General features: G+C 47.4%; 1 protein-coding gene across 1 annotated transcript; it reads left to right on the top strand.

Moving 5' to 3' along the window:
• Positions 1 to 678: 678 nt before the first annotated feature.
• WSCD1 (WSC domain containing 1) lies at positions 679 to 24,026 on the top strand. The gene is made up of 8 exons (XM_050909010.1): positions 679 to 1,281; positions 6,243 to 6,357; positions 8,153 to 8,337; positions 11,507 to 11,628; positions 18,843 to 19,008; positions 20,502 to 20,666; positions 21,501 to 21,701; positions 23,659 to 24,026. The coding sequence occupies exons 1-8, from the start codon at positions 855 to 857 to the stop codon at positions 24,009 to 24,011; spliced, it is 1,734 nt and encodes a 577-aa protein (XP_050764967.1). The 5' UTR covers positions 679 to 854; the 3' UTR covers positions 24,012 to 24,026.

Consider the following 24,026-nt stretch of genomic DNA (forward strand, 5'->3'; position numbering starts at 1 on the left):
AGCTCTGTGTGCAAGTACAGAATCCCCAAATATCTTTCCAGCATAAAGCCTGACTTTATTGTGGTGCAAAGAGATTAATAATTATTATCTTATCTATTGTGAGTCGATGCAATTTCTTTTTTTTCCCCACACCCCCACACTGCTGTTTCCTTCTGATCTGCATTTGTAGCTTAGCTACTGTTTAGCTGAAAGGAAGGAATTCGATAATACCTTCCTAAAAAGATGCCTATACTGTGGCTGCCTGTTCCAGCCAGTGACAAAGAATGGAGATATCAGCTATTGACAAAAGAAAATAAAGAACTTTTTTTCCAAACATCCCAAGAGAAATAACGTCATCATAAAGGTATTTCTTGTGCATTCCAAGTTAAAAAAAAAAAAACAAAACACCTAAGGCTGAAGATCTGAAACTAGCTTCTGCTTAATCAGTCATTCTCATTGGATTATAGTTTTTAAAGTGCATAATTATAAACAACAGATGGAGAAACGCTCAGCTCAAAAACAAAGGGGTGAGTGGGGGCCAGTCACCCTGATGATGGGTATTTTCTATTTGGATGTGAACCAACCTTCCCCTCTTGCTATTTCAGGTTTCAGCATCGGCTGTTAGGCAGCTCGGCAGAGCACGACGATGGCACCATCCCGGCTGCGTGCGGAGCCCCTCGGCCAGCCGGGCGCCTGAGGCCAGCGGCAGTGCCGCACCAGGCTGCTCTCTCTGCCGCGGCTGTCCGGGAAGAAGGCTTTTCGTCGGGAGAAGGCACCGAAGTGATGGGCTGAACTTATGGGAGGAACCAGCGCCCGGCCAGGCGGAGATTCAGGGGCCTGTCGGGAGGCGTGAAGGGCCCGGTTTCAGTAAGGGCATGGCCAAAGCTTTCTTCAGGCTACAGAAGTTTCTCCGTCGGACCCAGTTTCTGCTCTTCTTCCTCACAGCAGCTTACCTGATGGCTGGCAGCCTCCTGCTGCTACAGCGGACCCGCTTGGTTATCCAGCAAGGTTCGCGTGGGACCTCCGCTAATCAGGCCCTGCCGGTGCCGGATGGGATGGCCGGGGTTGGGATCGTAGACCCCAGGACGCTGCAAAACCCCCACCCCGGTCCCAGGCTGCTGGTGGGCATGGACGCGCTGCAGGAGCCGGCCCTGGACCAGCGGCACAGCCCGCGGTGGCTCGTGTCCCGCAACTCGGAGCTCAGGCAGTTGAGAAGAAGGTGGTTTCACAGGTTCATTAGCGATCAGGAGCCCATGCAAACAGCAGGATTTAAAGCGATGAAGCACACTGCTGAACACAAAGGTAAGGGATGTACCCCTGCTCCGTTTTCTGGCACGCACGTAAACTGTGCCTCCTCCTAGGACCGTCCCAGGCAGAGACTGGCGAGCACCACAAAGTGTCCCTGCACAAACGCCTTCCTCCTGGCTCATCACCACTTTCAAAGCAGTTCTTAAGTGTCTGCACAGGCCAAAGTATGATCCTGACATCCCTGGTCATGCTGAGCTGTAACTTCCTCCAAAAAATTATTTTTATTGATTGAATGGAAGCCCAGACAGTGAAATATGCTTCCCTAATTTAAATTATTTTCTCTTCAAGCAGGCAGAGATGAACACTGTTTAATTGATTTCCTTTCTCAGAACAGGGAACACTTTAAAAGTGGGTTTTATTAAATTAACTATCCAAAACCACACAATACCTTAAGTCTAGAAGTGCCTCCTTGCTGCTAAAACTTTGTAGCATATACTAAATTCTGCTATTGCAAACACATTCACTGTTCCTGACCTGCCCTCTGTGACCGTCTCTGCAAACACACTGTCCTTAGGGGGACAAGACGTGGGCCCTACAACCCTCCTGAATCGGAGACGAACTCCTGGTGTTTGGCGAGTTTGCTGGAAATTTGCAACAGGCCAAGGGGAATGCAAGGGGAATTCCCACCGCTGCACGGGTGCAGTGCGTCAGCGGCCAGAGCACAGGGTACAAAACTGTACGTTTTCCAGTCCAAATGGAAAGCCACTCAGGTTTGACAGAAATGTGAGTTCACTTCACTGTGAGCCTGATTCTGCTGCCCTAAGTGCTGCTGATAAATACATGCATGGACTGCTTTGGTTTGTTCAGTAGAAAAGCTTTTAAGAAACTATTATCCAGAGCAAGCAAGGAAGCACGACAGGAGTCTGTAGATGTCCACATTTCCTGCATGGCTTTATACCCTTACGACCCCCCCACAGGGAGCTGCATCGTCCCGGGCGAGTTTGGGACGGCACCCCCTCGCCGGGCCCACGCCGCGCTCCGGGGAGGTGTACAAAGCTGGATGCCCACGGTGTTGGGCTGTTACACAGCTGAGCTGCTCGCTGTGCAGCGGGGAGCTGGAGCCCCAACTCTGCAGTCACCTCCAAAGGCTGAGCATCCCCAGGGAGCAGACAAGCCCCCTTGAGGAGCCCAGCACAGAAAGCATCAGGATTCAGGCTAGGTGACTGACCATGCTCTCAAGGCTGCAGCATCAAATTATGAGTTTGTGATCTTCGATCCATTGCCTTTTAGAAGAACTAGTTGTTCTTGGAGATGTTTCACTGATAATAAAAAAGGAATGGGATCTGGATGACTAGACACCACATTAATAAACTGCTCTTAGTTTGTTGAATAAATTTACCCAAACAAAGGGGCACCTTCTGCAAAAATCCCACAAAATGGGTGCCACCTCATGAATCCTACTGAGTGAATTGTCAGAAATGGAAACAAGAAGGAGATAGTGATGGTGTATGGGAGATTAGTCACACAGCGTGAGTCAGGCAAACTGTAACCGCTGGAGTTACCTGAAGCACCACGCGGGAGCTTCCAAGAGTGCTCCACAGGCGCTTCATAACATCCCGCTGGTAGCAGGTTTTGGTGGCAGAGAAGAGAGGCCGCAAAGCGCAGATGTCTCCCAGAGAACCCCACTGCATTTCGTGACATGCCCCAGGCACGTAGCCTGGGTGCTCAGAGCCTAATGACAGCCCCTGGACTAGCATGAAACACGAGGTTGCAGCTACTCCATCCCACGCACCAGGGACCAAGCCTGGCGCAGGGGAGGAGAAAGCTTTGGGGAGGGGCCCTGTCCCCATCCCTGTCCCCACTGGGAAGGGCTGGACGCAGACACCACCGGCTCTGTGTGGGAGGAAGACGCACCTTCACCTTCAGCAAACATGTCTTTTGCTGACTTTGGTCACCACCTACTTTCATAAGCTCTTCACGGACAGCTGCAGAAAAGAATCACACGAATCCTCTAGGCTACCACTTTTGTACCTGTACCTCATAAAACCAGTATTTAATATTCACAAAGTACTACTTTTTCCCTCTTTTGCAAGCAGCAGACACCCTGGTCTCAGCTGCTCAGTAGAGGCTGACGATGGCTGAGGCGGGGTGCTGCCTGGGCAGGCTTGCTGTTCCACGTCGGGAGATTTGAGGGGGCCGGGGAGGAGAGAAAGCAATACAATAAAACAGGGCACATTACGTTCCTGTGCTCCGGATGCCCTGTGATTTGTACTTCCATGCTGCACATGCTCTGGCAGCACGGATCATTTGGGTGGGTTCAATGAAGTAAACCTGGCTCACTGAACTCGGCGGGTGGCCACAAGCCCTTCGGCTTTGCCTCTTACCCAGTCCCACCTGTGTGAAGACAGCACGCCTGGTTCTCACTTCATGGACTGTAGCTGCTTGGGCTGCCCTAGTCCCCCTTGCGTTTGGTGATTCCCCCCCCCGATGAACGAAAGAATAGATAAAAAGTAGAGAAACGTGGCGAGTCTTTATGAGCTACTCCAATACCAGGCAGAGTATGAACCTGTTCTTTAAAAACTTCAATTAAAACCAAAAAGATTAATTTTGAAAATTATCCTTAAAGTTAGTTAAGGCTACTGCCTGTATCAGCCACTAAGCTAGTGCCTTGCTCAGGTTCTAACTGCTGACTGAGAGGAGTCAGAAGAACTATTTATTGCTACATCCCACTGAATTATGTTGATTCAAATATGCATTATTTGAATATCTGACTGAACATGAAGTGACATTATTAATAACAGTATTGTTAACAAGCATTGGAATGCCTTTGGAAATTATCAATTAAAAATTTAACTACCTATGTAGAGCATGTTATCTTCCCCCCCCCCCCCCCCCCCCCCCCCCCCCCCCCCCCCCACTTCTCCTAGTAAACTTACAGGCTTGTTATTTCATTATGGATCCCTTCCAAGATATAATGAACTCCTCCGTGGTTATAATGCTTATTAAAGTTTCAGCATTGCCCTGCAGTTCCTGCTCAGTAAAGCGGCACATTGCCTTACCGCGGAGGCTGTGTTTGGGCATTCCTCATCAGTGCCATCCTAATAACGCCCGTGCTTCCCAATGCGGCACGGCCGCTCTGCCCCAGCTCACGCACGGGGATTGCAAGCCAGCCCTCAGTGGGCTTCCCAGGGCAGACCCTTAACTCGAGACAAAAACAATGGCATCTGCTCCAGCATATTGTGAACACCTCCCGGCCCACTTTGCCTCGCTCTGTGTCCACCCAGGATCACGCAGCCCTGGGTGAGAAAATTCAAGTCCTTCCCCCCCCCCCCCCCCCCCCCCAATCAAGCTACCTTGCCTGCTTACATTGCAAGTGGCTCAGGGTAGGGACTGCATGTTATCCTGCCAGGGAGACTGGCAAATACTATTAGCACAACAAATGAAGACAGGAATTTGTTAGGTAAAAAATGAAAATTCTCTGTTACAAACACTTCCAGTGGATGGGATGTTTCATACTGTTTCCCCTGGCCTGGTTATGCCATTGCAGAGGATGCAGAGGTGACAGGGACTGGATCGCTGACGTGACGTTCCGCTCTAAGACCACGGAGTCTCTCCGTGACTCATTCATAGGAGGATGTGAATGAGATATTGCTGCCGGGCTGGCGGCAGCGTGGGAGGGATGCAGGGAGGAGAGCGGACGCCGCCTGTGTCAGCTGGCCTGCCCGTGCCTCCCGACTTGGGCTCTTTGGCCCCACACACTGCATTTTCTGCTGCTACTGGTTTGAATCAAAGTACCCAAATGAAAAGTCTCCAGTAAAATGTAGAACATCCTTATTGCAGGTGTGTGACTCCCATCTCGTTAACAGCGTGCTGTGGGTGTATATTCGCAGCTTGTGCATTTGCTAATTGCATGTTTGCAAATTACCAGTGTGCAGGTCTTCGAATCTACTGTTGTGTTTGTAATATTTAAATGTTTGATTTATTATTCCTAGCTCCAAAATCTCTGTTAGAGTGGCTTGAACTTTCTTTTTCTTGTGGATTATTTTATTAATATAATGCTTTTTCGTTTCATTTTTCATCATATATTCTCTTCCCGTCCACAGCTCATGTTATTTAATTTCCCTGTGTTATCACCTCAATACTGCTACTTCTAAAATCAAATTTCCTTTTTTCCTTCATATTTTAATGATAAAATGTACTTATATACACACAATTGCTGTATAATAGTGGGACTCCACATCATCCTTCCAATCGTATATTAAAAAATGGGCTGGATTTTTATAGTATTTTGTTCATGACAACAAAAAAGAGGCTTAACGTAGGATGCAGTCTAAGAGAAATATTTATCTTTCATATGCTAAGTAAAGCAAGACATGTTTTAAGAGATTCATTTGCACCAGAGAGAAAGAGATAGTTCAATGCAATAGCTAGACAGTGCTGCCTAGTTAAGACTGAAGTTATCTTTCCATTATAGCTTCCATATAACTCTATGTACCCAAAGAAAATTGATTTTCTTAATATTTCTCTTGCATCATCTCATTATCAACGAGAGATTTTCAAGAAAACTTGGGAGAAATCCAACAAGATTTCTTGAAGTTTATACCATTTTGAAGACTACCTTCTCCTTTACTTTAGAAATTCGCCATGCTTTGTCACCGAAGAGAGGGAGTCGAGCAGGCGGCAGCCGCCTGCGGGAACCGTGGCTCTGGGGTGGTCGCAGACTCTGGGTCTGCACAGGCAGGCCTGCTTAAAGTAACCGGGGTAAGGGAAAAGTCCAATTTCCCTTCTGTTCATTTCCATTGGACATTTGAGCTTACCCCTTCAACAGCACCTGCAAAGGTTCGGTACCAGCAGACAGGTCTGCAGAGCAGGCAGGACCCCAGACAGGTTGTGACCTGATCGAATGCAGCCCTGCTTGCAACTTATGGCGCTGGATCGCCGCTGGATGTTTTTTTTCCCTCTCCCGCATCTCCATCCCATGTGCATTGCCTAACTCTGGTCTTGCATGCACGCAGGCACCTACATGGGATGCTTCAGCGATGATTCGAGGGAGAGGACACTGAAGGGAGCTGTGTTTTATGACTTAAGAAAAATGACAGTATCTCACTGTCAGGAAGCTTGTGCTGAGAGGTGAGTGGTATTTTTTCACTGCAAGTTTTCTCTTTTCTGACAATAAGTGGAACTGAATTTGAAACGGGAATAGCGTGCATACGTTAAACATACAGCATCTGTGAAAGCTGTGATTATCTCATACCTTCAGGCATGGGATAGCTCTGCCACCTTGCTTAAAGTAGACTATTTCACTGCTGCCTATTCTCTTTATTATAGCATGGCTACTTACAATATATTTTCTGTTGCCCTGGTCAAAAATTACTGTTTTGTTAGATAGTGTTTGTTAGATATTTGTTAGATATTGCCCTCTAGCCCAAATCTTTGATCTAAAATATTAAAAAGCTACGAACAAACTAGCACTCCCAGAAACAGGAGAGAGCAAGACGACCGGGTGCATGGTAAGGAGAGGGGCTGTTCCCAGCACGGCCCAGGGAGCTGCTGGTCATCGGGGAAGAGGCAGGCGCAGCTCCTGCCACTGCTCTGCCTGCCGTGGTCAGCCAAGGCAGGGTGCGGATCGGGGATGATCATTGGTACCTGGGGCAGGACTATATGAAAATATTTATGAAAAAGACTTCCCATTGCTCCCAAGCACAAGAGAAAGCAGAAGAAACAATGCAATTTAGAGCTATTTCTGTGAAATCTGCTTCCCTTGGTCCATAGAGCAATGCAGTGCACGTGGAGCCCATCGCTTTAGGGGTGCCCAAACTGCAGCTTAACCCCATCTTGCTGGCTTTGAGACCCCCCAGTTCCAGCCCAGTCCCCTGCAGCCACACAAACACTCCAGACGGAGCTGTTGCTTGGGTGAAGGAAACGATACTCTCCTCTCAGAAGGACAGACCATCAGGCCTCGTCAGACACTTTTTGGAGGACACGGAGCCAGGCCCCGGCTCGGTGCAGCTAGCAGAGGGGTCAGCTGTGGGCCTGGCCGGAGGGACCCTCACACACCCGGCGCGGGCACAACACATGCTCACCATTGGCATGAGAGGCCCAAGGGAGTGCTTCACCCTGCAAAGGGGACCCAAGGGTCTGCACACCGCGACCGCAGGCTGCCACCTCCATGCAAGTGTCGGCTCCCATGCCACGAGCCCACCCAGACCGGGCGGTGGTTTCACGCGGCGTAGGAGGCATTGGCGGCCTGCAGCGACTGCTCCTGGAGCCGGCGCGGTGGCGGAAAGCAAGCCATGGCTTGGGCACCTCAGGAGAGGCAGCGAGCCCTGGGCCTGCTGTTCGAGCAACGGCCTTGCCTTGGTTTGAGCATTTGGAAATTGCCTGACTGGATCCAAAATGCTCAACTTTAAATGCCAGTTAACAGAACCTCTGAAAGGGGCTTTTCTTCTCTGTCACTCTAAACCGTCCTAAGCACTTCTGATCAAAACCTGAAGTGGTAGCTCTGGGTGGGGGCGGCGTCACCCCCAGTGGCGAGGCCATCATGTCCGCGGCACCGGGTGGGCAAAGGCCGAGCTGTGCTCCTGTGGGAACAGCACGAGCATGTCCGTGCAGCCAGAGATGGGGCTGTCGCTCAGACACCCGCATCAGGAGGCAAAGCCCGCCTCACCCTCCCGAGGACTGCCCCGGGCCCGGGCAGGCTGTGCCAGGCGGACTCTGACCACCACCGCTCCCTGCCGTTGCCTGCGGTACGAGGTGGCTGCCCGCCTCGAGGAGGCTGCGCTGGCCCCCAGGGCCAGCTGCATCTCTGGAGCAGGGCGGCAGAAGTGCACGCTGTACATGGTGACAGGCTCCTGCCTTCGTTAGGTATAAACTCGGGAATAGACGGGGTGCCTGTACTGACAGCGCCTGGTTTTTTTCCCCACAGGGCTTACACCTACGCGGGCCTGGCGTACGGAGCAGAGTGCTACTGCGGGAACAAGCTCCCAGTGACCGCCTCGAAGCCCGAGGAGTGCAACAGCGAGTGCAAGGGGGAAAAGGGCTCTGTCTGCGGAGGGGTGAACCGGCTCTCTGTCTACAGGGTGGAGGAGCTGCGGGCAGGAGCAAGACGACGTAAGTGAGTGTGTGACCGGAGAGAGGAGGCCGCTCTCCCCAGGAGCGATGCTCACCCCACGGGGAGAGACGCCACGGCCGGGCTGAGCGCGCGGGCTGTCCCCGCGGCTCGTCTCGCTCCATTTGTCACCAGAGTTTGAAACAGCAAAGGACAAAGGTGCCCGCGGGGCCCGGTGTCCATTTGCTGCTGGTCCGGTCCCTGGCTCCCTCCCCGAAATAGCAGCGCTGCTCACCGCCTCGGAGCGGCGAGACGTGCCTGGCGCGGCTGCCTCAGGGCTGCCACATAGGAAGTTAGCGTCACTGGGGAAGAAACAAAATACAGTGCAGAGCGACTGCAACAACAGCAGAATTTCAGCTGAAAAACTACTCCCTTTCGCATCCATTGCAGAGGGACAAACCCACATGCGTTTAAGAAACAGCCCTGGAAGTGGGTGCCTTATAATGGAATGGCAGAAAAGCACTCCTGTCAATGCCACCCTAAGCTCAGAAATGATCCTACACAAAATAAGTGCTGTGTGACTGCAGCAGGAGAATAAGTAAAGGCCAGAGAGAAAGGCACACCAATCTCTTTCCTAAGTGAGAGAAATGAGACCACAGAGTTTTGCTCTTCCAAGGACTTCTGTTCTAGCGGCGGTTGGGATTTTTGTTTCATCTTTAGAGGACAACACTTAACTCTACTTGTCATTCAATTAGCTACCATAGGAGATACAATAGATAAACCTTTGGGCCAACACAAAGCACATAAAATATCTAAACAGCTGAGCAGTCTTTACTTTTGGCAAGCTCACAAGACCTTACGGATGTTATTTGCTGAGAAGAAGCACCAAGACCTTAGGTTGTGCCAGTATTGATGGTACTTCATTTCTTCTTAAAGACAAGTCAAGGTTTGTACAATAATCCACCCAGCTATATATAAATTATATATCAAAGGTACATAGACCTAAATTGCTAGTGTCAGGCTGACGGGCATGTTGGCAGGTTTCCCAGGACATGCATCACTGTTTAAATCTTCAGCATAAAATATATATACATATTTCACAGGAAAAGGCGGCATTTATTTTTTTCTTAAGTATTAATGAATTAGTCATCAAATTAGTCTAGCCTGGAGCTAGATTTGTATTTTGTTTGCCCTTAGTAATACCTGATATTTGACTGTTTGAAGAATCCCACTGACACATGCTAGCTGAGGGGCCAACAGAAGTATTAATCACGATGAACAAGTATATTGGAAAGTAACTCTGAAACTGTAATAGCATCCATGATTTACAGTATGCAATACAGAGAACAGACCTCGCATAAGGCTTCTACTTACACAGAGCAGATCCAGTGACATCTCCATTTAAACCTTCCCAGACATGGGGTTTGCTGGCTCCCCTCTCCCTCCCTCGCCTCCCCCTTCCCACCCTGGCTCCCTGGGCACCATGAGCTGCGCAGCTCCTGCCCCGCAGGACTCATGCCCCCATGTCACATTAAATGCAATGAAGCTCAAAGTCTGCAGCTATTGCAGCCCGGGGATCGCTGTGGCACAGAGTGCCTTTGTCCTCAGGGCCAGATTCAGCCATCCCTCCCCAGAAAGCAGGCAGACGATGTAAATGCAGCACATTTCCAGTGTGATCCATGGGTTCTCTGCGAACCCTGCTCCCTCCCGACTGCCGGTGTGGGCAGTTCAGGCTTTCTTCCTGACCTGCTGAGACAACTCTAAACACGTTCATAAACATTTTGTTTCAGGAATTAAATATTAGTGTGAGATTTAGTAGGAAGTCTTTCAAAAGCATCCTGAGAAGCCAAAAAACTTCTGTTCCTTTATTCTTTGGTGCCGTGCTTGCCGTGACCTGGTCCCAGGGAGACTCCTGTTTCCCCCCAACTTGCATCGTGTTATTTTATTTTCACATCTCCTGAGTGATCCCAAAGATACAGCATTGCTTCTAGTAACTGGTTTGAGCAGTTATTAGAACAATATTTAAGCAGCTTCTCCTTAGATTGCTCTTGGCTCACGCTGGAGAATCTGGGCCCTTCTGCCAGCAAATTCATGCAGAACCAAATTTTTCCTTCAAAATTGCACTGCATCTCTCCTGTCATCCCACACATTTCCCACATCAGTTCTGGTGAGTATTGTTTAAGGCAGCCAGTGGGTGCGGACCAGGACTCAGAAGACCCAAATTCATTCCCAAATCCGCCTTTCTCCCTATTGAGTCAAGCTAGGCAAATTCTGTCAATAGAGGGTTAGTAGAGTGGTGAAGTAAAGGCACGTTCCACCTTTGTAAAGCCCACAAAATCCTCAGAATTACAGAAGTGTCATACAGCGTGCAGACTTTTTTCTTTTCTAACCAGCCACACAATGTTATTTTCTTCATTACCATTAGTTCATCCGTGCAAACACAGCCTCACCCCAGGGTAGTGAGTTTCCATGACAGCTTTGGGTTTTCATTTGGTTCTGTCAGGAGACCTTTCTCTCTTAAGGAGGGAAAATTGTATTGCTGCTTGTAACAAGTATTTGGGCCAAATCCTCACTTCAATCACAGTGATGGAAAAAATGGAGCAATTCTGCCAAGCTCTGTGGCATTTATAGAGGAGCAGGTGAGATCAGAGGCTGATGCTAAAGACTCGAAGAAAGCTGTTCTCCCTGAAGAGCTTACAAAAGCCTAGTTTAGATTTCGAAGCAGCAAATTCCCTTGGCCTGAAAAGAAAGCGAGTGGGAAGAGGAGAGGGATAGCTCAGCAGCTGAGCAGATGTGCAGGAAGGTGGGTCCCTGTGGGGGCTTTCAGGACTCATTCAAATTCCTTTCCTTTTCTGGTGCAGATCATGGGAAGCTTTGTAGATTTTTATCGGGGCTTTTAAGTCTTTCAGGGGAAAGCATGTCTTCAAAAGAAAACTGGGACTTGCAAACAATAGCAATGCCCTCCACTGGTGGAATTTAATTTAAACTCTTTGCTGCAGCCCTGCTTTCAGCGGTTTGTACAAAGCTAAAGGCATGTGCTCCTTTCAATACCACAGGATTTGCAACACATTTTTCTAGTGTATATCATGGTTTCTCTTATTTCTACAGCATTTGGAATATAAAATTTCTTTTATTATTTTTAGCTTCTGAACCTAATATTGTTCTTTGTGAAAGAGGCAGGATACTACGGACATTGTTTTCTCAAGAGAAACCTATTTCATATCCCTGCAGGGAGGAATGTTATCTATCGAGGATGTTTTAGAGCTCCAGAAAATTTAACAGACACCTTTCCAGCCTCTTTGATACAGCCCAATTTGACGGTGGAGATGTGCTCTGAATTTTGCTCCAAGAAAGTAAGAACAGTTCTCATTTCACATCCTTTCTTCTTTTTTGTTATTTTAAATTTTAATCTACTAAGGGAATAGCAGAGATTAGTGCCTTAGAGCTTTGAATTTGTAAATGAGTTTCTAAAGGACAAAACTCATCAGAGTAAATACCCAGTGATGCATCTGGTCCAACCGCTCTCTCGAGTGGGGACGGCGGGAGGGAAAGCCATCAGAGTGATGCCACTGAATATGATGCACAGAAAAGCCGTTCTAAGTGACGAGTATCGACCATGAGGAAATCGATACCATTTCCGTGTCACATTCAAACCAAGCCCAGAGCCAGATCTGACCCCGGGGGAGGTCTCGGTGGCTGCGGCTCATGGGGAGACAGACACGCTGCCGGAGGGTGGATGTGGGCTGGCAGCACCCGAAATGTGGCTCCAGCGCCCTCCGGGGAGCTGGTCCCTGCTCAGCTCTCGGGGAGCCTCGCGCGGTGCACAAGCATGGCAGGGAGAAGCGATCCCCAGAGCCCTCCACTTCGTGCAGCCCTGTGTGCTCCCCTCCAAGGTGGCCCTTTTGGTCTCAGGCTCCTTGACAGTGCAGCAGTAGGCATTGCCACAGCAAACAAGAGGATTTAATGCTGAGGTATCTACACACAATTTTTACACCAGTGTGTAAATGTGTTGGCTAGAAACGTGATACCATCTTAAATATAAAAAAAAAAGCTGCCAGAGAAAAATTTTAGCAGATAAGCACACTGAAAGCAGGTGGACTTTCCTGGTACTTTTATACAAATGTGTCTCTTTCCACACCAGAAGAATTTATACCACTTTCACTATAACCTATGTAATTTAAATCTAATTTATTTTAATTTAAAACGGAATCATTGTGAACTTCACGCCGATATATAAGACTACAAGAAAGCAACGACTAAGGTCAGTTGTGTGCTTATTGGCTTTTGGACAGAAGGTGAGAAGGGACATGCTAACATCTGCTGTCCTTGTGCACACTCTTGGCCCAAAGCATCACCTTTGCTCATCCTCCACGCTTACCACAGAGTAAGACCATGGATGTAAGAACCAAAGGAGTTTGACTTTGATGGACTTGGGTATCCTCATGGTAGGGAACATTTGGCCCAGGGCACCCTCTGCTTTAGTGGCTGTTGCTGTGGTTGGTTCCCTTCCCTTCCTCCCCACTCCGGTGGGGCTTATTTTTTGGTACAGAGGAGGGTTCACCGTGTGGTCAGATTTAGCCTGCAGCCACATTCAGCCTCATGCACTAAACTGAACACTCAACTACTTTGCCTTCTAGCATCACAAAATTGATTAAAACTATTAAGGCATGAACAACAAATCTTCTTAATTACTAGGTAGAGTGGGAAAGCTTTTCCCAGTCAACATACCCTCTATACCAGCTCATCAGTGTTTTAAGAATGCATCATGGAATTAACTCTGTGCAGCAAATTGCAGTGAATCACCTATATACCCTGTATATAGTACCTCACAAACATGCATACAAACACTCTCACACCCTCTATGCATATAAATGTTCAGTAAAGCAGGACTTCATGAGCAGTTCTTTCCAAGCTCTGCCATTAATCTATTGTTTAATGGTGGAAAAAAATCTTGATCTTTCTGTGTCAGTTTACCCACATGTAACATCATTTTATTAATATTTACTGATGAAGTACAATTAATTATTGCTTCTCTGTCTGGGTATGAAATATCTGGAGAAGTTGTTTTCAGATGTGCTCAAACATGAGGTCCATGTTTTTAAGCACAGTCATGCCATTTTGGTTTTGGGAGATGACTTTTCTAAATAAGTGGGTTTTCAGAGGTATAGTTCCTTCAAAGTTTTCTGGCCATGCAGCCAAAAAGTGGAAGCATCTGAAATTACTGGTGACAGAAGGATAGGAAAAAGACCACAACCAAAATGTACCACATTAGTGTGACATTCGACAGGACTAGGATAGAGGAGAGCAGCAGGATGGAGGAAACTGTCCATCTCCGCAGAACAGCCAGTGCCTTTCCAGAGTTAGAGTCAATGCATATTGACTTGATGAAGCTTGTGTGAGAAAGCCATCAGCAAACCAGATATTCTAAAGGATTATCTGAACAGACTCTGCACAGAGAGGGCTGCAGAAATGATAACGTTAAGAGGAAAAGGTACTGAAGGAAGGTGAAGAAAAGGTTTGGTACCTCTCATTTATTCCTTCCCTAAAATGGTGCAGGTAACAACCTGCTTATCCTTCCCCCCTGCAGCCTTTAGCTCAGCTAGGCACCGTGCTACCCTTTGGAAAGTGACTATTAGAGAGTATTTGCCTACATAAAGACTGCCAAGGTCTCCCTCCACTTAAGAAGCAGCAATTGCATATCCAGAAGTCCAATTGTTACACACCGATTTGTCTTTAACTCTAGATACCAAAACAAGTCCTATTATGACACTACAGACGTTTGTCCCGACTTTGGTTCCTTTCCTTTCAAAATAAGATGGGCAACTTCCTAGCCGATAGCAACATACTTAGCTCTCCTGAAATCAGGAAGGCACTGTCATTTTAGTCCAGCCTGTTACGCTGAAAGGAATTATCCCACCAATTTCTATGTATCCTGAAAAAGCTATTGGGCTTTTAAATGAAACTAGTTGGATGCTTAAAGTTAAACACATGAATAAGTCTTTTGCTCTTTGGGACTTAAAAGAAAAGCAAATTGAGGCATACCATATTCATTTGTTAGCCTTGCAAATTGCTTTGTGCAGCTGAAATGGTAGCTCCAGCCCTTAGAAGCATTTGAGATATGAATTTGAGGTAACAGCTTCAGATGAAACCTGCTAAATACCCTTAATTATCAATTTCTTTCTTAATTAACAGAGTGATGACATGGCTTAATAGCAACCCATTATCACCCCATAACACAGATCCATGAATGTGTTTCTATGCTAGGTCCCTTGGCCAGAAGCCATAGTTTTCATATATGCTCTTTTATAAGCCAACCTGCCTACTAAATGAGCCATCTCCATTTGAATTTATATTTTAAATAAACAGGCCTTTTACCACTCAGCTGCTGTATGCAGTTATATATGATGATATGAATAAAATCTGGAAGAACACTAAATCTTGAGGAGACAACCCCAGCATCTCAATGCATCCAAAAGCCATGCCAGCAGGTTTGCACACTTGAACATTACCAACTCTAAGGTGCTTTTTCTTTTCCTTATAAAGCAATATACAGAATACAGCAATCTTCTAATTTCAAAAAAAGACTTGCTATTTTGGATTCCAGATGTAGCTACATGCCATTATTTACCCATAAACAAAAGACTCCTGGGATTTTGATCCAAATCCCATTGCAGAATTCATACAGAGTGTTTCCACAGCTTCATTTAGATTTTTTTTTTTTTTTAAACACAATAAAACAGAGATAAGTTGGCCAGAACCTCAGCTGGCACAGATAATCACAGCCTTGCTGACTTCATTGCAGCAGTGAGAGAGGAGTATTTCAAATCAGGGTCACATTGGGTATAACAGCGCACTGAGGAATTGTCCCCTGGCCTCAACAGATCACAGTGTAAAACAAGCCAGAATTTTTATGCAAGGGCGTGATTGGCTTTATGGTATTTATTCTTTGCTCTTAGCATATCCAGTTCAATGAAAACTTGAAGAATGACTTCTAGGTTTGTTGCAAAATGAACATGCCCATTTTTAAATAAACCAAACCCACCATTTTTACTTGGGAGAGAAATTTCCTTCCATGATTAGCCCCCCATCTCTTATTCTTTTTGGTAGATTGAGAGAAAAATTTTAACTGTGTCAAATAGGAGAGTTAGTATAGGAAGTTGGAAAAGAAAGGAATTTAACAGAGTAATCAGAGTAGAACCAGATAAGTGTATTTTTAATCTATTCATAATTCTTAATTTGGATACAAGCTAATAAAAAACAATCAGTGATTGAATCATCACATCATCTGTGTTGCTATTGGAGAATGATTGCTTTCCTTACAGCACTTAAACTACCTGTTGAGGCTTCATCTCACAAATTCTTAGGTAAATAGTCCCATTGACATCAGCTCTCACTGAGTTACAGCTTGCAGGACAGACACCTGAGCCTGTCAACGCATGCTCTAAAGCTCAATCCAGAAAAATGCTTATTCACAGACCCGCAGATTTCTCTGGCGATACACTTGTGTTTAACCGAAGTGAAGCATCGCAGATTTGTGCGCACTGAGCTTGAGGACTAGTCCTGCACTTAAAAGTTACATGGTTGCTTAAAGCCATAACCACAGCTTGGGGCATGCATAAATACACAGGTAAGCAAAGTGGATGCCTTGTAGTTTTGATTAAATACTGATGGGAAATCAAGATTGAATACGTTACTTTGCAATCACTTTGTGGGCTGCATCAGGTAGACAGACAGTCCGAATAATCAGCTGGCTGATTACAGCGCTGTGCACCGACGCTGTGGATCCTGGTGCGATTCCCAGAACTACTGTTGTGCTCCTTTCAACACGTGTGCTGCTGTCACTGAAACTCACTTGTGAAGCTCACTCCCTGTTCCCCCCCCTCCTCCAACCACTCGCTGCCCGAGCAGCAGGAACGCTGCACAGGCGAGGGTCGGCCCGGCCGCCCTGCCTCCAGAAGGGCCGGGCACGCCGCACCGCCGTTACCCTGAACCGCATGCAGAGTGGCTGCAGAACAGCACCGTATCGGCCAGCGCTTCTGCAGATGCAGAAGTACGGAGAAGCGTTTGCTTCGGTCTCTTCACAAAATCTCCAGCCTTCCAGAAAGTCAACCGCTTGCAGGTGCCACTTGGCATGAGGTACAAGGTTGTCGTGGTTTAACCCCAGCCGGCAACTAAGCACCGCACAGCCGCTCGCTCACTCCCCGCCCAGTGGAATGAGGGAAAGAATTGGAAAAAAAAAAGTAAAATCTGTGGGTTGAGATAAAGACAGTTTAATAGGACAGAAAGGGAAGGGAAAAGAAGAAGAAGAGGAGGAGAATATACAAAACAAGTGATGCATAATACAATTGCTCACCACTCGCTGACCTATGCCCAGCCAATCCCTGAGCCGCAGTGTCCCCCGGCCAACTTCCCCAGTTTATATACTGGGCATGACATCATATGGTGTGGAATACCCCTTTGGCTCGTTTGGGTCAGCTGTCCTGGCCGTGCCCCCTCCCAGCTTCTTGTGCACCCCAGCCTCCGCTGGCAGGGCAGTATGAGAAGCTGAGAAGTCCTTGACTTAATATAAACACTGCTTAGCAACAACTAAACCACCAGGGTGTTATCAACAGTATTCTCATCCTAAATCCAAAACACAGCACTGTACCAGCTACTAGAAAGAAAATTAACTCTACCCCAGCTGAAACCAGGGCAAAGGTACATTTTTATTCTAGGCTGTGTTTGAGGGCCGGGATACTTATTAATTTCTCAAATGGAGAAACACTGCTTCATTGTAGAGGGAAAATCTCTGTTTGCAGGCAGAAACAAAACTATTTTGCCCTTCGATCAAATCTGTAAATAGGTTTTGACAGTGTCATATCTCATTCGCTAAGCAAATGTTGGCTGTTTGGGCACAGATGGCACATGTGTTGCATTTGACTCCTTATCAGAGGATGAACACGTGGGGAAGAGCGAGAGATAAGCTGCTCAGCAGTCTTGTCATGCACTCCCGGACTCCAAAAGACTTTTAAAAGGCAAAACTGTTGACATGGAATAGGTGGAATTGAACGCTCTGTGCTCAAATAACCTCCGAACTTCCTTCAGCCATTCTGCGGCTGCGCCGAGCCCGTCCCTGCACGCCAGTGCACCCCGGCGCCGCTGAGCGAGCCATCAGGGGACTTCGGAAACCCAAGGAAAAACAACCCCAGTCCTCCTGGTAAAGAGTGCTTTTTCTCCACGACAAGGAGAAAAACTGAATTTTAGGGCTAGTTTCAGCACAGTAGTAAGTGTGCTTTTCCTACTGAGCACACAAGCAACAGCTAATTTCTTCAGCAAATAATTAGCACACGTTTCTCTCAAACTTCTCTTAATTCTCATCATTATTAGCCCAGCCTCACTGCTCTGACACCACACAGCAACGCTGCTTTGCAGCCTGTTGCCTCTTTTGGGTAAGACCGCTACACCAAAACTTGATTACTTTTCATCAAATCCATTGAAAAGAAATTTCTTACAGCCAAAAATTTTCCTTGGGAATTATTTCCTTGCAATGAACACTACCTGCAACTTTCTTGTGGTTGCACATTTTACACTCTGCTGAGATACCTGTCATTTGCAGCGGTCAGTCTGGATTTCATTTGAGGTTTCCCTGTCTAGAAGCAAGGTAACATAAAACAAGAAGTGTCCGTGCCCGAAGACAGACCTGAGGCGCCAGCTGAGCTAACCCTGCGTGCACCGGCAGGCAGAGCTGTGCGTGCCCTTAGCTCACTCCAGCACCAGGTACGGCTACGGCTCCGCTCAGGCACCGCAGGTCCCCCTCTGCCTTTTCTGGTGCAGCCCCACGTTCGCCGTCAGCACGGTCCCTCTGAATAGATGTGCCAAAAATTACTTGGTATTGGATTTCTAACTAGTTTTTTCAAAAATATACACAGTAGCTCTCAAACCCTATATCACCTCCTCTATGCACATTCATTTTTTGCAAACTGTGAAGAAGTCAGACTAAGATGCATACTGGTTTTTATGGCTTGATTTTTTTCGTTCTGTTTTTAAACCTGATTGCAGCAGTTACTGGGTCTAAATTTCCTTCTTCCCTTTAATTCTTTAAGTTTAAGGGCAAGTTTCCTCTACACAAACTCTGGTAAAATCAACTGAATAAGGCAAACCTTTTAACAGCTGACTCCTCAGTTTGAGGGAATATAAATGGAAGTTTAAAAGATGATCCAATTCAAAATGCTTATTTTGGGGGCAAATACGAACAACTTTTCCTACACTGATGTTTTGCAGGTGGAATTACGTACTAGGTGCTGCAGGAACATTATAAAATTATTTTTTATGAATAATGAAAAAAACAGAATATTGTGAATCTTCAAGCTTTACGAGGTTTGTGTCTGAAAACCACTTTTTAAGAAATTGCAATATGAAAGACAGTAGTAGTATAAGAAGCATGAGCTTTACAATGATATATCAAACACTGCTTTGATCTTGACAGTGGCCTTGTGAAGATTTATTTTTCTTTGTACAGCAGCAGCATTCCCCGCAGGCTGTTGATGCCGTGGCATTTACGCACTGATCTATTTTCTCTCTTTCGTAGGAGTTTCCCTTGGCAGTGATCCGAGGGCGGGAGTGCTACTGCGGCTACCCCACCGGGCGCTTCTCGCTGCACGACGGCGCAGACGGGCTGCTCTGCAGCGGGATGCACAACGCCGGCAGCGCCGCCAAGGGAAAATACTGCCTGGTCTATCAGACACCGGTGCAAGGTACGAGCTGCAGCCTCATTGTGCCAGGGCCAGAGCCACCACTGCTGGAAACAGCCCCTGTGCCCCTTCTGCGGTGGGTCAAAGTGATCTCGTTTAGAGCAGTCTTAGCCACAATGGTTGGCATCACAATACAGGCAGGCATTTAGGAAACACCCCTTATCTAAATCCCCCCTTGCAATCCCGCAATGCATCTTTCTGTTCTCTCATTAAGCAGCACAGCCTCCCCTCGCCCTGGAAAAATATAATTATTTTGCAAATGGAGAGAACAAGGCAAGAGCCTGGGAAGGCATACGCCGAGCCATGCAGCACCGCGGGCAGCCGGGGACGAGGACCCCATACTCTGGTTCCACTCCTGCTCCTTAAACGCACGCCCAGCCCCCATGTTACGCAGCCGCCGAGGCAGCCCTGCAGACTAATTTTGCTCTACCCATCTTCCTCTAAAATATTCATCTGCATACATGGTTCAAAGCTGGAAAATAAAGCAGAGAGTAAGGCTCCAATCCAGTAAACCATTTATGTGGCACCAGCAACTTTATCCATGCAATGATTTGCACTGAGTTCAGTGAAACTTCTCACAAGCTCAAAGTTAAACAAATTAAGTGCTTTTCTGGATTGGTTCTAGGCTTTTTTTAACCCGACACCCTTTTTTTCTTCCACCTCCCAGTTCAGAGGTAGACTGCAGACACCAGCACATGAAAAGAGCATGCAAGAACAACGCTTGCTTTCATGAAATTGCTAGTGCTTCCCACATCTGTGTAGATCAGTAGTAGCAGAAGACAGCCTCCTCTGGACTGTGCTGGCGCTTTCTAGCCATGGCTTCATCTAGAGGCTGCTTTGAAGAATGAAGAGAGTATTTCTAATTTATTTCCTGGCTTCTTGATGAATCATCACAGAGGGTCAAGATTGGTTCTCATCCTATCCCTGCTTTTATTGGCATGCTAAGAAATAAGGTTAGGATTTACAAAAGCATGTATGGAAACCAGGTGTCTAGCCCCCATGGGAGACTAACGCAACGCAGGCTCGTCACTGCCTTGGGCCCTTCGGAGAGGAATGGCAGTGTAGAGGTTTAACTGAATGCCAGCTCTTTTCAGTAGGAGGGGTTTCTCCTGCATTATAAAACTCACAATTTCCAGGAGTAATGGCACATTCAGGGCTTCATTGAAGAGCCAACCTGCCAGGCAAATAGCCGTTAACAAACAGGCATCAAGGGGCTTTTATCACAACTTGCTGGCAAGTACAATGGTTTGCCACAGCTCTATCAAAAAAGCGTTGCCTAACACAAAACCAGCAAAAACCTCTTCTGAGGATAATCTCTTTGGCCTCTTACGGCTGAATTAATTTGGGGAAGTAGCTGACTCACAACTGGACTCAAATTGATATCCTATATTCGTAAGAGAGAGAAGAAAGAAGCAATAAACCCTGTAATCAACGGCTGTCAGTGGAATTATTAAAAAGCCACAATGCTAACAATGAAATATCTTCTGTCCTCGCAGACACCCGCTGCACGGACAGGAAATTCTTAACCACCAAATCCAAAGTGTTCGTTGCTTTGTCGAGCTTTCCTGGGGCTGGGAATACATGGGCTCGCCATTTGATAGAGCATGCCACAGGATACTACACGGGAAGCTATTACTTCGATGGAGCCCTCTACAACAAAGGTACTGCATCCAGAGGGATGGGACACACAAAGCCCTTCCGAGGCACGTAGCTTTGCTTAACTTGCTCTGGCATCCTTCTGCTTGGAGCCAGCAAAGGCTGCCACTGTCAGCACATTTGGTAAAATTTAAACACATGCCTGGAACAAGCGGTTTCAGGTGGTGCAGACAGCAGCAGGGACTGCTCCAGCAGCACTCTGAGTCTGACAGGCAGCTGCTTTCACAGACAGACAGGCTCTCAATTTGCAAAATTTGCACGTTGCCTGCATTGGTGCTGCTGTGCACGTGCACAGCTCCCATCTAAAAGACTGGTCCAAAAGACAAGTCAACTAAAAAAAAGTTGACTAAACCCTGAGGGTAAGACTCTTCAGTAGCACATGAAACACAAGGGTTGAATTTTTAAATGGTAGTAATTATTCTGGGAGGACAGTATCCTGTGGGGGCACGATATTTAGCGAGCACCAAGCATTGGCCCTGTGAAAAAGAGCCCTTTTGCAGCGAGGTGCAGACGAAGTCCTCCCCAGCGCAGGAACGCCTGGCTCCCAGCGCACGGCCCGCTCAGCGGCTGGGGCTCCAGCCAGGGACAGGGTCCTCCTTACGGCAGGCATGGAGAAGCACACAGGAAGATGATTCCCAAGCAAGTAGAGTCAATAAGCCTTGCAGGTCAGTGGCAGGCCAAGAATAAAATTCAGCCCTGGTTCCAGGTCCTGGGTGATGGGTTTAATTGACTGGTACTTTCACAACAGTTCTACACCACTGTAGGGAATGATTTAGAGTGTGAAAAGGCACAGACATATAATCAAGTGAAAAAGCCAACAATCCTGTCTTGTAAAACAGGTTTTAAAGGAGAAAAAGACCACTGGAGAAGTAGAAGGACCATCTGTGTGAAAACACATGAAAGTGGCAAGACGGAGATTGAAATGTTCGACTCGGCGATCCTGTTGATAAGGAACCCGTACAAGTCACTGATGGCGGAGTTCAACAGGAAATACGCCGGGCACCTGGGGTACGCCACCGACCGCAACTGGAAGAGCAAAGGTAACGTGCCGCCCCAAAGGTAACCCACCCGGGCTGGGGTGCCCGCTGCCGCTTTGGACAGAGTTTGAAACCTATCTCCTCGGCATGCTGGGGAGGGGGTAACACACTGGGACCTGAGTGAGCACTGCAGACAAATTCAGTGGGACTTGAGTCCCACCGCAGCCGAGATCAGTCCCAGAAGCACTCAGACCCGCACTTTGGGAGCGGTTGTAGTCTTGCCATACATCCACCACCGTGGAGAGGAGGGTAGTGCAGCAGCAATGCTGTGGCCACAGGCATGCAGCAACATTACTGCCATCGTACTCTTTGGCAGAGAAAACATGTCCAGGTACAACACCCCTGTGTACAGCCCATTTGCCAGTCTATGGGAGGTGAAGAAATTTGCCCCTGCAGCATGTAATAACCATGAGAAATCTAATTTAAGATTTGGAGGCTTCAATGGAGCATGACATTTCCTGAAGGAAATTTTACAGCACTGCACAGGTGCTACTGCACTGCAGATAAATAAGGATAATAGCAATAAGGGGACTTGAGATTCAGTGTTCCTTGAACACATGAAAAGACTTCAGAATATGCCACTCAAAGGCATGAAGCGTGGCAAGCAAGCTGGATGGTGTGACTACAATTTCCCCACTGAATACACTGCTGCATTCAGACTCTGCAGCAGAGAAGAGATTCGGCTTGCATTTCTCCTCGTGCACATTTTAGGCATTACAGCTGTGGCTTGGCAAACCCCGCAGCACAGGGCTGGGGGGGCTGGGGGAAGTGTCCTCTGTCACAGAATATTTCTTTCCCAAGTTCATGTATCACCTTTCATCAGTCACAACTCAAGACCTATACATCAAAACCCACACAAAATAGCCCTTAGAAAAGAGAAAAAGTCTGGAAGGAATGGCTTTCCTGTACTGCAAACTACAAATTGTTACTTTGCAGCCAAAATGCTCTTTGTCCAGCCCAAAAGCTTTAGCTAGAACCATCTTGACCCTTGGAAAATTAAATTATCACAGACAGCAAACAGAGATTGAGGTGTCATTAATGCCCAAGGCAAAGGCAGGAAAATAATTTAGTAAATTTTGTCCCAGTGATCCTGGCAGGTGACCCTAAATCCCTCCCATGTGCTAGGAACAGAAGAAACTTCCCTATTAATCCTATTTCCTTATCCAGTCTCCCCATAAGCAGGCTGGTAAGCATGCAGAAAGATATGTTATTTGACAGATTCGGAAATCAAGAACACCTTGGGCCCCAGCCAAGATCAGTGTCTTGATGCTGCATTTACATAATAAAAGTTAATATATTATTATATAATTTTAATATATTATTTGTTTACACAAATATTAAAAAATAAACCTGTCTCCTTCTCAGTCTACATTTGAAATGGAGGTAAAAGGGCAGGAAAACCACGGAAGTAAAAGAATCTGCTTGAAGTTACATGGCAAAGCGTTGCTTAAGCCATCATCGGAGCGGGACCCGCTGCCTTCCCTGCTCACACCCATTCCCCAGCGCGTTTCGTCCTCCCCCAGCCCCTGCGCGGAGCCGCCTGCCCGGTGCACACACCGCTGGCGTGCACGGAGAGCTCAACTCCTATACCCAAGGCACAGTAAAGATGCAAAGTTGCAGCTCTGCCCACCCGGCCGCTGCCGTGCCCTGTCCCTCCCCTGGGCCTTCCTAGGCAGCTCGGCGGCACCCCCGGCCCTGTCAAGGGCCTCGAAGCCGGCGCAGTCCAGGTGCCCGGGGCGCAGCAGGGTTAAGCATCATCTGTCTCCATGCCAGAAGCTGCAGAGCCGAGCTGCCGTACCCCAGCAGCCGGCCACGCTGCGCTTCTCCAGCGCGTGCTCATCCAGCAGCATCAGACCATGCCCAGTAACGCCAGTCTCGTTGCACAAGGTAACGTTTGGAAAACTGTTGAAACGCAGCACGGCTAACATTGTCTCATTTTCCTGGTTTTCCGGTCATCTAGAGTGGCCCGATTTCGTGAACAGCTATGCCTCCTGGTGGGCCTCCCATGTCCTGGACTGGCTGAAGTACGGGAAGCGCCTGCTCGTCGTCCACTACGAGGACCTGAAGCAGAGCCTCATCCCCAAGCTAAAGGAAATGGTGGAGTTTCTGAATATGACAGTGACAGAGGACCGGCTGCTCTGCGTTGAGAACAACAGGGACGGGAATTTCAAGCGGTCTGGTGCTAAGCAAAAGGATTTTGAGCCATTCACCCAGGAAATGAAAGATCTTATCAACAGATACATCCTGACAGTGGATGAAGCCCTAAGGGGAAGAAACTTCACAGGGCTGCCCAGAGAGTATGTGCCAAGATGATAGCCTGGTAGCACT

Source organism: Gymnogyps californianus, chromosome 20 (genome assembly GCF_018139145.2).
Source record: "Gymnogyps californianus isolate 813 chromosome 20, ASM1813914v2, whole genome shotgun sequence".
In the NCBI taxonomy this organism is placed as follows: domain Eukaryota; kingdom Metazoa; phylum Chordata; class Aves; order Accipitriformes; family Cathartidae; genus Gymnogyps; species Gymnogyps californianus.